General features: G+C 40.3%; 1 protein-coding gene across 1 annotated transcript in view; it reads left to right on the top strand.

The window, feature by feature from the left end:
* Positions 1 to 8,677: 8,677 nt before the first annotated feature.
* Positions 8,678 to 16,014, top strand: part of LOC138366984 (ankyrin repeat domain-containing protein 29-like) — an 88,357-nt gene continuing 81,020 nt past the window's right edge. Inside the window, exons 1-2 of the mRNA XM_069328391.1 lie at positions 8,678 to 8,774; positions 10,295 to 10,393. Coding sequence (XP_069184492.1) covers positions 8,678 to 8,774; positions 10,295 to 10,393 — 196 coding nt within the window. The remainder of the gene's footprint in view (positions 8,775 to 10,294; positions 10,394 to 16,014) is intronic.

The raw sequence follows: 16,014 nt of genomic DNA on the forward strand, positions 1-16,014 counted from the left end.
GTATTTATTATTTTCTGGTTTAGGGCTTCTATCCCTCTAACTATCTTCTTAGCATCAGGGCTTAATTGAAATAGGAGTTCTCCAAAACTCATTTTCGTACTTTTAAGGTGAAGAAAAGAAGTAATTTACTATAGAGTGTATTACACTTATTTGTATAAGTTGCACGACGTTTCGAACCTCCATGGTTCATTCTCAAGTGAACAGATCTTACAATACTAGTTGATTTTATACCCGCATTAGGTCAGGTGATAATACAATGAAGGTGAAAACATGGGGGGATACATAAGGGATAAATGTGAGGTGAAACATAGAGGCTGCAGAAGGCTTATTGGCCCATACAAGGCATCTCCTATCTAAACACAATGATTAATCCAGTGTAATTGGCAATTACACTGGATTAATCATATATATATATATATATATATATATATATATATATATATATATATATATATATATATATATATATATATATATATATATATATATATATATATATATATATATATATATATATATATATATATATATATATATATATATATATATGTCGTACCTAGTAGCCAGAACGCACTTATCAGCCTACAATGCAAGGCCCGATTTGCCTAATAAGCCAAGTTTTCATGAATTAATATGTTTTCTCTAGTTTTTTTCTTACGAAATGATAAAGCTACCCATTTCATTATTTATGAGGTCAATTTTTTTTTAATGGAGTTAAAATTAACGTAGATATATGACCGAACCTAACCAACCCTACCTAACCTAACCTAACCTATCTTCATAGGTTAGGTTCGGTTAGGTAGCAGAAAAAGTTAGGTTAGGTTAGGTTAGGTAGGTTAGGTAGTCGAAAAAACATTAATTAATGAAAACTTGGCTTATTAGGCAAATCGGGCCTTGAATAGTAGGCTGATAAGTACGTTCTGGCTATTAGGTACGACATATATATATATATATATATATATATATATATATATATATATATATATATATATATATATATATATATATATATATATATATATATATATATATGAGTGAGTGATATATATATATATATATATATATATATATATATGAGTGAGTGATATATATATATATATATATATATATATATATATATATATATATATATATATATATATATATATATATATATATATATATGAGTGAGTGAGAGAGAGGCCTAGGGGACGGACGTGTGGCGGAGGAGCTGCTGCATTCTCAGCCATTACCCTCAGACATCCTGGCCTCACCGTACCAAGACTCAACCATATTCACCGTGAATACACCAAGCAGACGTGGGAGTGGCCGGAAGTGCCTACGGTGTACCATCTATGTGAAAACTTATCAAAACAGGTGGGTTGGCAGTGTGGAGTCATGGAGGCTGGAGTGAGGGGCCAGGATGGACCCTGCAGGCCTCCCATAGTGAGGGGAGGTGCGGGGTGAGTGAGGGGTGTTGTGTGGTCAGGAGAGAGAAGTGAGGGTTACGTGTGTGCCAAATAGTGTTTTGTATTTTTCTTATTTGAAAGTTTTGTTGAACAAGTTACGTTGTCAGCGATAATTGGCGCAACATATCTTTCATATTGTGAGTCCATCACACGTGCAGTGAGTCAGATTACAAGTGTATGATTCATTCATCATTGTGCAGTGATATACGGGGAAATTATATCAGTGTTAGTGTCGCCCTGACCCCCGCCCCCACCCAGCGCCCAGGCCGGGAAGTACCTGCTCTCCCCCTCCTTCCCCACCCAACCACGTCGCCTCCCCACCCACGAGGCCACCGTGCCACCCGCCCATAGAACCCGGGAGGCTCCCATGTGTGTCTACGCCACCCACCCACCCAATGTATACCCACATATTGTGTAGTGGGTGTATACCCACACATTGTATAGAGGTGGTATATGTATTACCACTCATCTGAGTAGTAAGTGCCACGGCCAGCTGACTATCCCCCCAGCCTCCAACCGCCGCCCACACTCCAGTCTCCACCCGCCGTACACCCTCCCGCCCAGCGCCCGCCCATGTCGCAGCTCTCAACAGACAGCCAGGCTTCTCCAAGCCAAGATGAGCCATCAAGCAGGGATAGACAAGGCAGATGTCAGACGTGTGACAAGGTATGCTATATCCGGTCGAGTGACGGTAATGTGCGCAATCATTACCACAATGGAGCCAGGTGTTTGGGTTCTTGTCGCTCTCCCAGGGAGAACACCAATCAACAGCCCACACCGCCCGTAAGGCAAAACACCTCCCAGACCTTCGTTTCCACAGAAAATTTATTAGAAGCTATCAAAGCAACATCAGCCAGAACCTTGCAACACATCCCTAAAGCAGCCCGCCCCCATGCAGCAGCCAAATTATCTGCCCTCCTGAGAAAGGTTAACGACTCTCCTGGAACGACCCAAGCATGGCACAACCTCCTAATGTTTGGCAACATATGTCTAGCCACCCCTGCAAGGAGAGACAAAACCTTAGCTGCCTCAGTCATCAAAGCTATAAATGATTTTCCCAGGGAGGACAACCAGGTGCGCCTGCCCACTCGCGCGAGAAACACCCATGGCGGGTGGGTGTTTCTTGATTGGGAGAGTGCTTCTTCTATAACAAATTGTAAAAGCACCTATAACAGAAACATAATTGAATCTGCTTTGATACAGATCACCAAAGAAAGTAATTTTAATATAAGCAGTGGTCTATATAACTTAGATCCATTTCTAATAGATCAGCTAAAGGGCGATTTAAGTAGGATCATTGAAAAACATTTGTCTCACTAATTTATTGTATATATTTACCTCCTTATGTTATAATTACCTATGTATTATGCTTGTATGTATGCTGTATCAGATGGTCCATTGGGCTACATCGGATGGGCCAATGGGCCGTCTGCGTTGTCTAAAGTATTGCACCTCACCTTACTTCACCACTCTCTCCTGCCTATTTATACCCATCACTTGATCTGTAAAATGACCTTCTGAAGATGTATTTAATATACGAAAGTACTTAAGGAAATTCCTGTTTCATTTTTCCTCCGTGGTCTGACATTGTCATATATATATATTTATATATATATGTATACATATATAAGTATATCATGAAAATAAACGTGATTAAAAATGTGACAGTGTCAGACCACGGAGGAAAATTGAAACAAGAATTTCCTTAAGTACTTTTGTATATTAATACATCTTCAGGAGTGGTTTTACAGGTCGAGTACTGGACATAAATAGGTAGGAGAGAATGGTGGAGTGAGGTGAGGTAAAATACGTGGACACTGCAGACGGCCTATTGGCCCATCCGATGCAGCTCCCATTCATAACCACACACAGGCCCACACATGGATAATCATAGCATAAAATAGTAAATGTTTACAATGAATTAGTGAGACAAATGTGTTCCAATGATCCTACTTAAATCGCCCTTTAATTGATCTATTAAAAGTGGATCTAAGTTATATAAACCACTGCTAATGTTCAAATTACTTTCTTTTGTGATCTGTATCAAAGCAGATTCAATTATGTTTCTGTTATCGGTGCTTTTACAATTCGTTATTGAAGAAGCCATCTCCCAATCAATTTGGTGAGCATCTTCTGACAGATGAACAAACAAAGCATTAGACAATTGGCCATGTCTTACAGAGTATTTATGTTGCGAAATTCTACATTTCAAATCCTTAGAAGTTTGCCCAACATAGAACTTATTACAAGGTATTTTATAAATGACACAATTTTCACTACGAGGGCTGTTTCTAACTAATAGTTTACCAACAGTATTTTCGTAGCTAAACAATACATGCATATTAAAGTTTCAAGGCCTTGACAATATTCTCAAACCCAGAGAAATATGGTACACATAACACATTCTTTGGGCGAATTCTTTCATTGCATATATTATTATAATATGCACGACGTGCTTTGCTGCGGCAAACTTCCAAAAAACTCAGTGGGTAACAAAGCTTTAGACCAATCGAATCAATATTCTTAAATTCTTCATCTAAGAATTCTGGACTCACAACTCGAAGAGCTCTTAGATACATTGAAGAAAAAATTGACTTTTTTACATTGTATTTATGCCCTGAAAAATAATGAACATAAGATAAATTGTTCGTAGGTTTTCTGTAAACACTAAACTTTAATGAAGAGTTTTCCCTATGAATAAGCACATCCTTCTGCAATAAGTTCTGCTTGTAAGGTATCTTTGGTAGTGACCTTCTTTTGTGTCTCGAGGTCGAATATGTCGTCCAACAGAAGGAGGAAAGAATCGAGGGAATTACAGAAGCACCATACTGTCCCCCGAGCTTAAAGCGGCAGCTAAAAGCCTTCGTGAGAACAAGGAGATAGTTGTCAGGAGAGGTGACAAGTCGCCAATATATGTCATTCTTAAAAAAGACGAATATCTGGCGAAAATGAACATCATACTCTCTGACCAAACTAAGTTCCAAAGGGTAACGAAGGACACTACAGCCGAATTAAAAGCAAAGGTCAACAAACTGATCGAAACTGTGAACGCCAAGAAATCCGGACTCCACCTGCCAAAGATCATTGGGGAATATAAACCTGGATATGCGTATGGAAATGTCAAGACACACAAGCCTGGAAACCCACTTCGGCCAATCATTAGCCAGATACCCACACCCACGTACAGACTGGCGAAGCGACTCAACGGCCTGCTGACTCCTTATGTTCCTTGCGCCTTCAGCCTGAAGTTTCCAAAGGAATTTGTTGACTTACTGCGGGGCACACGGGCCACAGGGATAAGAGCCTCGTTGGACGTAGAATCGCTGTTTACCAACGTACCTGTGGACGAGACAATCGGAATGATAGCCGACAGAGTGTATCGTGATCCAGCCTGTACTCCTCTTGACATACCAGAAAATATTCTGAGGAAACTACTCCAAGCTTGTACTAAAGAGGCACCCTTCTTGAGCCCGGATGGGCACATGTATAAGCAAGTAGATGGGGTCGCCATGGGTTCTCCCCTTGGTGTCCTGTTTGCAAACTTCTACATGGGTACCATCGAGCAAAAAGTCTTAGTCGACATGAACTTGAAACCGGCCATGTACTGCAGGTATGTTGACGATATTTTTACACAGGTACCTGATGTAAGACATCTGCAGGAGCTGAAGGAGGCGTTTGAGCAGAGTTCCGTGCTGCGCTTCACTTACGAGATGGAAAAGGATGGGAAGCTGCCCTTTCTAGATGTAACAGTCATGGAAAAGGGCGGAGGTTTCCACACTGCAGTCTACACTAAGGAAACGAACATAGGAATGTGCCTAAATGCCAACAGCGACTGTCCAGACAGGTACAAGAGGAGTGTTGTTAACGCATATGTCGACCGTGCTCTCAGCCACAGCTCTGAATGGAAGCAAGTCGACGAAGAACTCTGTAGGGTAAGGCAGGTCCTAGTCAATAACGGCTTCTCCAATGGTTTCATCGAAGACATCATAAGAAGGAAAGTGAAAAGCCATGCAACCTCCGAAGAGACAACTAACACAACACCTATACCCCCTATTAGACTATTTTACAGGAACTTCTTTTCCACAGCTCATAAAACAGAGGAAAGGGTCCTGAAAGATATTGTTAATAGAAACGTTATCCCTACAGACAAAAATCAGAGGATACAACTGACGATTTACTATAAAACCAGAAAAACGGCCAGCCTACTCATGAGAAACTCTCCAGACACGAAACAGAACGCTTTAAAAGAGACTAACGTCGTCTATGCCTTCAAATGCCCACTTGGGGACTGTAAGCTCCAAAAAACCCAGTATATAGGCAAGACAACAACATCTCTTTCTAGGCGTTTAACGATGCATAAACAACAGGGCTCCATTAAGGAACATATAATCTCTTCCCATAACCAAACCATCGCCAGAGAAATCCTAGTAAACAACACAGAAATCATCGATAGATACAGCGATAGCAGGCGGCTTGACGTTTGCGAGGCACTACACATCAAGAAGTCAACACCAGCAATCAACAGCCAATTATTGCACAACTATATTCTACCCACCTCAAGACTCCGCTCCAATATAGAAGCATCAAGAAATATGGACCAATAGGCTTTCTACAAACACTTCTATTCAATACCCATTGTTTCTGTTCTGTCTTGTGTTGATACTTTTAATACCCTATTAATATCCTCTAGTGTTCTGTCTTGTGTTAATGCCACATCATCCTTCCCACCTCACTCAAATGTAATGCCACATCACCCTTCCCACCTCACTCAAATGTAGATATAAAATCAGGGAAACGCAAGTTCTAATCAGTTGTGTATTTGTGAAGTCTTTGAAAATGTAATAAGTTTTACGAAACGCGCCCGTGTCGCGTCAGACTAGAAATAAAAATGAATTTTGGAGAAGTGATTTTTGATTTACCTCCAACAGTGAAGCATAATGTACGAAAGATTGAGAAAATTCGTGTTAGAATTATTAATCTTACTTTTTCGGTCATATTTAATAATATATATATATATATATATATATATATATATATATATATATATATATATATATAAATATATATATATATATATATATATATATATATATATATATATATATATATATATATATATATATATATATATATATATATATATATATATATATATATATATATATATATATGAAAATAGTGAAAATAACAGTCTGCCATTCCTGGATGTACTAATAACAAAAACAGGAACCTCTTTAATCACCAACGTATGTACCAAGCCCACCAACATAGGATTATGCCTGAACGGTAGAAGTGAGTGCCAAAGATACAAAGCCAGTGTTCTCAATGCTTATATTCGTCGAGCGCTTACCCACTGCTCTGAATGGAGCAACGTGAGTAGAGAGTTTGAAAGAGTAACTCAGGTATTGGTGAACAACGGATATAGCAACGCGGAAATAAACGCTGCTATAAGAAGACACTTGGACCGTTGGTATAATCCAGAACCTAGAACAGAAACCATAATACCTCCTATAAAATTATATTAGAAATCAACCATGCACAGTGAACATATAAAATAGGAAAGAATAATGAAAGAAATAATCCGTAAAGGAGTAAAAAGCACTACTCCTAACCAAAACATAAACCTGATAATATTTTGCAAAACCAAGAAGACTTCCGAACTCCTTATCAAAAACAGCCCGAAGCCGACGGAGAACCCTCTACAGCAGTCAAGCGTTGTATACATGTACACTTGCCCCCATGAAGGATGTAACCTTCAATGTAAGTACATAGGTATGACGTCGACCAAGCTGACGAGGTGTTTGACATGCCATCTTCAATCCGGTGCCCCTAGGAATCACATGCGACAAGCCCACGACATCACTCTAACAAGAGAAATGTTGAACAAGAATACCTGCATAATAGACAAAACCCAAGATGCAAGAAGATTACAAATTCTTGAGGCAATTCACATAAGAATAGAACAACCTACCATGAACACCCAAATCACGGAACTATTTACTCTACCCACCATGAGAGTAAGGACAAGACAAGAACATAACGATGCTAACACAGAAGACAACGTCCAACATAACAGGCCAATAACACTGGATTAATCTTTGTATGTAGATAGGAGCTGCCTCGTATGGGCCAATGGGCCTTCTGCAGTTGCTTCTGGTCTTATGTTTCACCCCACATTTATCCCTTATGTATCCCCCATGTTTTCACCTTTATTGTCTTTATCACCTGACCCAGTGCGGGTATAAAATCAACCAGCATTGTAAGATCTCTTCACTTGAGAATGAACCATGGAGGTTCTAAACGTTGTGCAAATTGTATAAATAAGTGTAATACATTCTATAGTAAATCACTTCGTTTCTTCACCTTAAAAGTACGAAAATGAGTTTTGGAGAACTCCTATTTCAACTAAGCCCTGATGCTAAGAAAATAGAGGGATAGAAGCCCTAAACCAGAAAATAATATATATATATATATATATATATATATATATATATATATACATATATATATATATATATATATATATATATATATATATATATATATATATATATATATATATATAAAAAGTTGTGAGGGTACCACCTTTGGTCAAAGTGGGGACCCATAGCCTCGGGGAAGAAAATAAGAAGTTTCCAGAGAAGACCTTGTGGATTCTCACTGTACACAAAGATGCATATCATAAGTTGTCGAGTTCCTCAGCTCCTCAGATGGCGGGCAGTAACCCTGAATGCAGTGTGCATTTTCCCTCTGTATCACCACGTTCAGGCGCTGGAAAAGGAAGCTGGCAGCTCTAGGGTTTCATAATGTTTCAATTAGCATAGAACCCAGTTCCTCTAAATAAAACTGGTGGCACTTTTACCCCAGGCGCCGAGTGTCTCAGAAGGAATGGGGACAAAATTGTAGTGGTGATCCAGTTCTCTATACTTACGGGATGTGGCTGCTTCCCTTTGGGTGGCAGTGCAACCTGGTTGTTCAACACTGAAATCAATGTAAGTGTTAGCCATGGTTGATACACACGTGTAGTCCCACACCAACTGCTTGCCATTCTTCCAGGGGTTCACTGTGATACCATCCGGGCGACCAATAAGAGCATCAGAGTTGTGGGGCGTAAGGTAACGGGGCTCTCTCTCAACTGGGCATCCAGCTGTGGTGAGGTTCCTTCTGATGATGTCGTTAACTTCACTGTGCCTCGAGTGCCATCCCCCTGTGCTTTGGCAGAGTAGGCCATGGTGGCCGTATCTGTCGGCGACCACCTCTCCGCAAAAACACTTATATATGGTGTGGATTGGGGCAACAAGGCGGAGGGCCACAGCAATTCAGAAGGCATGTGGTGCAGGACGCGTGCCAGTTGATGACATTGGGGTTTCTAACATGAAATCCCCTGCATATGGGGCTGCTACTGCTGTTAGGCGAGCAATGTCGTGTTGTGTTGTTGCAGCAACTTGGTCTACAATGGGGCCATCCCAGCTGGATTGCTTGTGAGCTTTTGTCGATGGTGGTTGAGGTGATGGGCCTGCACGAGAGGCCCACTCTGTGGCACAGCATATAAAATTGGGACCGTGTACACCTGCCAGCTGATGTAAGTGGGCAGGTAGAATTTCCTTCACAAGGTCGTCGGATGCCGAGGAGGAGGACAGGAAGACTGGTACGGTGATTTGCGTTGCTGTTTGACCTCCGAGGCCCCGAAGTCTTAGGGGAAGAGAGGCTTGTTTCCACTGTAGGTCATCAAGACAGAGGTTCAGGGCTTTTTTCTAACATTGATTTCAGTAACAGGTCATACTCACCTAGATTTTGGCTACTGTAGGATGATGAACACCTCAGAAAGTAGGTTAACCTGGGGATGGAACGACATCTGGTGATGTCCTCATCACCAGATGAAGGATATCCTCAATAATCATCTTGTTTATCTGACAATGATACCACAATGTTACTTTCTTCTCAAGTCAGTATGGTTAGATAACAACTAGTGAAGCAGGATATCATAAATTATAATAATATTTATCGGGCGTAACATGGTGTTGCTGATGCCTTAAGCTTGCATGATAAGATAGCGAATGGTGGTGTTCAGAGTATCTGTGAAGGTCATTGTTAACTGATGACGACAACGATGTTCCTCATGCCTCCATCAGCCATTCTCAAATATCATTAATTACATGCCATTTATGGTTATATTGGTTGAATGGTGATGGTAACAATGTTTCTCTTTCCTCGAGCAAGTATTGCCAACATTTTATTCACAAACTTGTATGGCATACGATGCTTATAAAGGTTATATTGGTTAACTGACGATGGCAAGATTGGAGCTGTTGGTTCACCCCAGTAAAGTTTCTTCTTATGTACATAATAATAATTAAATTAATAAATAATTATTATTTATTATTATTTAATAATTAAAGTCCCAGTAATGCTGTTCTTATGTACATAATAATAATAATAATAATAATATTTATTAGGGAAAATCACATACTTACAAAATGGTATACGAGAAGAATGTTGGATCTCTAGACAGGGCAAGAATATACAGTAGTATGGTTCAAACCACTAATACACTCAGCGTTTCGGGCTTGACAATAGCACCCCTGTCGCTCTCGTCACACGTAATACATTATCAAATAAGAACTGTTCAGATGTCGGATATTTTAATGGTGATCTAATTTAAAAATTTTAACATGATCTTTCTCTCTTAAATTTAGGGTGGAAAATAATTTTGCATACTATTTAGAGTCTGTACACTTTACTAGTATATAAAAATGTTCATCTAGAACAGATTATTTAAATATTTACATAAAGTACAGGAATCGTGACGGTTTATGCATAATAACAATTGTGGTACCTGTTAACAGGCTGGACAGCCCTTTACTATGCAGCCGCAGATGGTCACAACAACACTGTGAAGGTCCTCCTCGACGCTGGAGCAAACATTAACGCTGCAGATAACTTTGGTAAGGATGACATTTATCCATCCCAACATTATATAACACTGATGTCATACAACACACCATAATTTTTATGTGTCAAAATGCAATATTTATATTTTATAATTATACCATATGAGAGAATGTCTGTCTGTTCAAAGTTGGGGGCAAAATTTTTCATATAAAAAATAGTTTTATAGCAATCTGCCACATTATTCATTAATTTGTGAAAATTGACATAAAATTCCAGCTGTGAATAATTTGCCTTTACTCACATTAAACAGACAATTCTCACACAGCGTCAAAAGTTTCTCAAGCAAACTGCTGTATACCAGAGTAAGAGTAACTATTGTTTGTTTAGTTCTTCACACCACTGAGCTGCTCCCACTGCCGACCACCCACACATAACACTATTGTAAGACAGAGGGACAGAAAAACATAGAGAGAGAGACACACACAGAAACTCAGAAACAGAAACACAGCTAGAGACAGATAGACAGAGAGAGGCAGAGATAAAGATAGAGGAAGAGAATGAGACAGACAGTAGATAAAGGGACGGATGGATAGACGAAGATGCGGATTAATAAATAGATCAGCCGTAGTAGCCGCCATGAGGGTTCTAACCAATGTGCTGTGAGTTACCAGGCACACGTTCCAGACGACTAGGCCACGACATGGTCAAAACAATTGCAACCTTGGGTACTACTGCACCCTCTAGGACTCCTGAGCCTTCCATTGACGCCGATCCAGGGTGTCAGACAATCCACCACGTGCACTCTGGCTCAGTCATCTTGGAATGTTCTACCTCTGACGATCTTCCTTTAATACACAGAGTAATCACACTCTCGTGATCAATGAGAAAATGTGTAGGAGCCGTGACGAGGGTTCGAACCTATGTGCCTGGTGTTCCCAGGCCCACACTCTCTGTGTATTGATAAAGAAGTACCCTGAAGATTGAGCCCCAGTGCATGGGGGGGGGGGAATTGAGTGAAGCCATTGGTTCGGGTTCAGTGGAAACCTATAGATATAGGAGCATCAAAATGCTCTTACATCTGGCAAGGACGTATTCGGCCGCCATTTTAAATTGGGAGCAATCCTGTGTATAAACTTACCACACAATTAACATTCATTCTTTAACCAAACTAATCTAAAAACTCTATAATTTAAATATCACTAATCCAACGTATAATCCAACACATTCAAGGCCTATCACACCTAAAATGCATACATAAGTGAAGAGTCCCTACATCATCTGTATATCAACAAATGCCACTCGAACCCGGTCCATCTGCCACAGTCATCTGGACCCAGGATCCATCTGTACCCAGGATCCATCTGGACCCAGGATCCATCTGGACCCAGGGTCCATCTGGACCCAGGATCCATCTGGACCCAGGAATCACCTGGACCCAGGATCCACCTGGACCCAGAATCCATCTGGACCCAGGATCCATCTGGACCCAGGATCCATCTGGACCCAGGATCCACCTGGACCCAGGATCCATCTGGACCCAGGATCCATCTGGACCCAGGATCCACCTGGACCCAGGATCCATCTGGACCCAGGGTCGTAACATCCTCTCACTGTTGACACCCAACACACAGACAATTATATTTCTCATCAGAGCTCTCTCTGATGAACAGATAGACAGACAGATATAGAGAAGCAGAGACAAAGATATCTAGAGACAGAGACTGACAGCAGATTAATGGATGAATAGATGGCTGGAAACATGAATAGACAGATAAGTGGATTGATAGATGTATGGATGCATTGATTGCTGGATGTTTAGGTACAATGATATATAGACGAATATATAGATTGATAGTTAAATGAACAGATATTTGGTTGAATTAATGAATACAAAGTTGATTAGGTGCATGGATAGATAGATGAAAAGAAAGCAAGACGTAGATATAGTGAGATAGATGGATAGAAAGCTAGATGAAAAGATTTATGGACAGATGGCTGCATTGATGGATGGATAAATGGCTGCACAGGTGGAGAGAAAGATGGACGGAAAGATGGATAGATGTATATAGATAAATGGACAGAGAGGGCAGATGAATGGATAGATGTATGAATAGATAGATGAATGAGTAGATGGATGGATGAGTAGATGGATGGATAGATATTTTCGTATTTTTTTATTTAGTTATTTTATTTATTTATGTATATATACAAGAGTTCTTACATTCTTCTACACGTCGATAGATGGATAGATGGATGTATAAAGGGAAAGACGGATAGATAGATGTATAGACAAATAAGCAGAGGTGTAGATGTTTGGACAGATGGATAGACGTACAGGTGAACAGAGTGAAAGATAGATAGATGAATATATGGATTGCTATATAGGTAGATTGAAAGATAGATGAATATATATAGATTCTTAAATATATGATGAGAAGATAGTTTGATAGATGGATAGATAGACCGAGATAGATGGATAGATAGACCGAGATAGAGAGATGGATGCATTGATTATATATATAGATTAATGGCTAAATAATAAGAGAGATAGGTGGATGGACGGATAGATAAATAGAGAGATAGGTGGAAGGATAGATATATGGTCAAATTGGACAGACAGACCTAGGCATCGCTGGATACCCATCCAGTATAATATATAGCACAAATTCGGTCAAAATTTCCAAGACTAAGAACCAATAAATGTTCAATATTTATAGACATTTTCACCTGAAATATAAACTCAAAATAAGAATCTTATTGAGTCGAGACACAGTACATATATTGTGTTACGTGCTCCAAAGTGTGAGAGAATATCTGTGTGTGTGTGTCTGGCTGTTTGTCTGTTCGTCGTTGGAGGCCACACAGATGGAGCTAGCGTCATCCATATGGGCAGAAGAAATGGTCTGGGGTATAGGATGAAAAATGGACGATTTGGGTTGTCAGAATTCAATAGGTAAGAGCATGTCAGGATCACATTCAGACCCCCTCACACTTTTTTATCAATGCACGCCCTCTGTTCAGCTAGATAGTATCAAAACAAACTTTCGGAACAATCGTTTTTTCGTATAGTAATATGTACCATTTTACACTGATTCCGGTAAAATTAACAAATTACCTGCTGTCAATAAGTTCTTCGAAGTCAATAACTACTTCATGCTACAAACGAGTGGAGAAATAGCAACATCGACGAAAGTATCCGTACCCGCATTGAACAACACCTCGACATCCTCACAGACCGACATCACCTCAGCACTGAAACAAGGATTATCAAGAAACTAACAACATTATATGGAGGACCTATGACAATTCCACGACCAAGAGATGGCTTCCTGAACCTTGCAGGAATTAACCTCACTGAGGACCAAGTCACTCTCCTAAATCTGGGCATAAACTGTCATGTTATGTTCAGACCGAGTGAGATGGCCAGGAAAGTAGAGTTGGAAATTCTGTTGGACGACATATTCGACCTCGAGACACAAAAGAAGGTCACTACCAAAGATACCTTACAAGCAGAACTTATTGCAGAAGGAGGAAAGAATCGAGGCAATTACAGAAGCACCATACTGTCCCCCGAGCTCAAAGCGGCAGCTAAAAGCATTCGTGAGAACAAGAAGATAGTTGTCAGGAGAGGTGACAAGTCGCCAATATATGTCATTCTTAAAAAAGACGAATATTTGGCGAAAATGAACCTCATACTCTCTGACCAAACTAAGTTCCAAAGGGTAACGAAGGACACTACAGCCGAATTGAAAGCAAAGGTCAACAAACTGATCGAAACTGTGAACGCCAAGAAATCCTGACTCCACCTGCCAAAGATCATTGGGGAATATAAACCTGGATATGCGTATGGAAACGTCAAGACACACAAGCCTGGAAACCCACTTTGGCCAATCATTAGCCAGGTACCCACACCCACGTACAGACTGGCGAAGCGACTCAACGGCCTGCTGACTCCTTATGTTCCTTGCGCCTTCAGCCTGAAGTCTCCAAAGGAATTTGTTGACTTACTGCGGGGCACACGGGCCACAGGGATAAGAGCCTCGTTTGACGTAGAATCGCTGTTTACCAACGTACCTGTGAACGAGACAATCGGGATGATAGCCGATAGAGTGTATCGTGATCCAGCCTGTACTCTTCTTGACATACCAGAAAATATTCTGAGGAAACTACTCCAAGCTTGTACTAAAGAGGCACCCTTCTTGAGCCCGGATGGGCACATGTATAAGCAAGTAGATGGGGTCGCCATGGGTTCTCCCCTAGGTGTCCTGTTTGCAAACTTCTACATGGGTACCATCGAGCAAAAAGTCTTAGTCGACATGAACTTGAAACCGGCCATATACTGCAGGTATGTTAACGACATTTTTACACAGGTACCTGATGTCAGACATCTGCAGGAGCTGAAGGAGGCATTTGAGCAGAGTTCCGTGCTGCGTTTCACTTACGAGATGGAAAAGGATGGGAAGCTGCCCTTTCTAGATGTAGCAGTCATGGAAAAGAGAGGAGGTTTCCACACTGCAGTCTACACTAAGGAAACGAACATAGGAATGTGCCTAAATGCCAACAGCGACTGCCCAGACAGGTACAAGAGGAGTGTTGTTAACGCATATGTCGACCGTGCTCTCAGCCACAGCTCAGAATGGAAGCAAGTCGACGAAGAACTCTGTAGGGTAAGGCAGGTCCTAGTCAACAACGGCTTCTCCAATGGTTTCGTCGAAGACATCATAAGAAGGAAAGTGAGACGCCATGCAACTTCTGAAGAGACAACTAACACAACACCTATACCCCCAATTAGACTATTTTACAGGAACTTCTTTTCCACAGCTCATAAAACGGAGGAAAGGGTCCTGAAAGATATTGTTAATAGAAACGTTATCCCTACAGACAAAAATCAGAGGATACAACTGACGATTTACTATAAAACCAGAAAAACGGCCAGCCTACTCATGAGAAACTCTCTAGACACAAAGCAGAACGCTTTAAAAGAGACCAACGTCGTCTATGCCTTCAAATGCCCACTTGGGGACTGTAAGATCCAAAAAACCCAGTATATAGGCAAGACAACAACATCTCTTTCTAGGCGTTTAACGATGCATAAGCAACAGGGCTCCATTAAGGAACATATAATCTCTTCCCACAACCAAACCATCGCCAGAGAAATCCTAGTAAACAACACAGAAATCATCGATAGATACAGCGATAGCAGACGGCTTGACGTTTGCGAGGAACTACACATTAAGAAGTCAACACCAGCAATCAACAGCCAATTAATGCACAACTATATTCTACCCAACTCAAGACTCCGCTCCAATATAGAAGCATCAAGAAATATGGACCAATAGGCTTTCTACAATCACTTCCATTTCAATACCCATTGTTTCGTGTTCTGTCTTGTGTTGATGAAATTAATACCCTATTAAATACCACCTCACCCCATCCACCTCACTCAAATGTAGATATAAACAAATCAGAGATATGTAAGTTCTATTCAGTTGTGTATGTGTAAAGTCTTTGAAAATGTAATAAGTTTTACGAAACGCGCTCAAGTGTCGCGTCAGACTAGAAATAAAAATGAATTTTGGAAAATTGATTTTTGAATTACCTCCAACAGTGAAAAGAAATGTACGAAAGATTGAGAAAATTTGTGTTAGAATTATTAATCTTACTTTTTCGGTCA

The sequence above is a fragment of the Procambarus clarkii genome, chromosome 21 (assembly GCF_040958095.1).
Source record: "Procambarus clarkii isolate CNS0578487 chromosome 21, FALCON_Pclarkii_2.0, whole genome shotgun sequence".
NCBI lineage: Eukaryota > Metazoa > Arthropoda > Malacostraca > Decapoda > Cambaridae > Procambarus > Procambarus clarkii.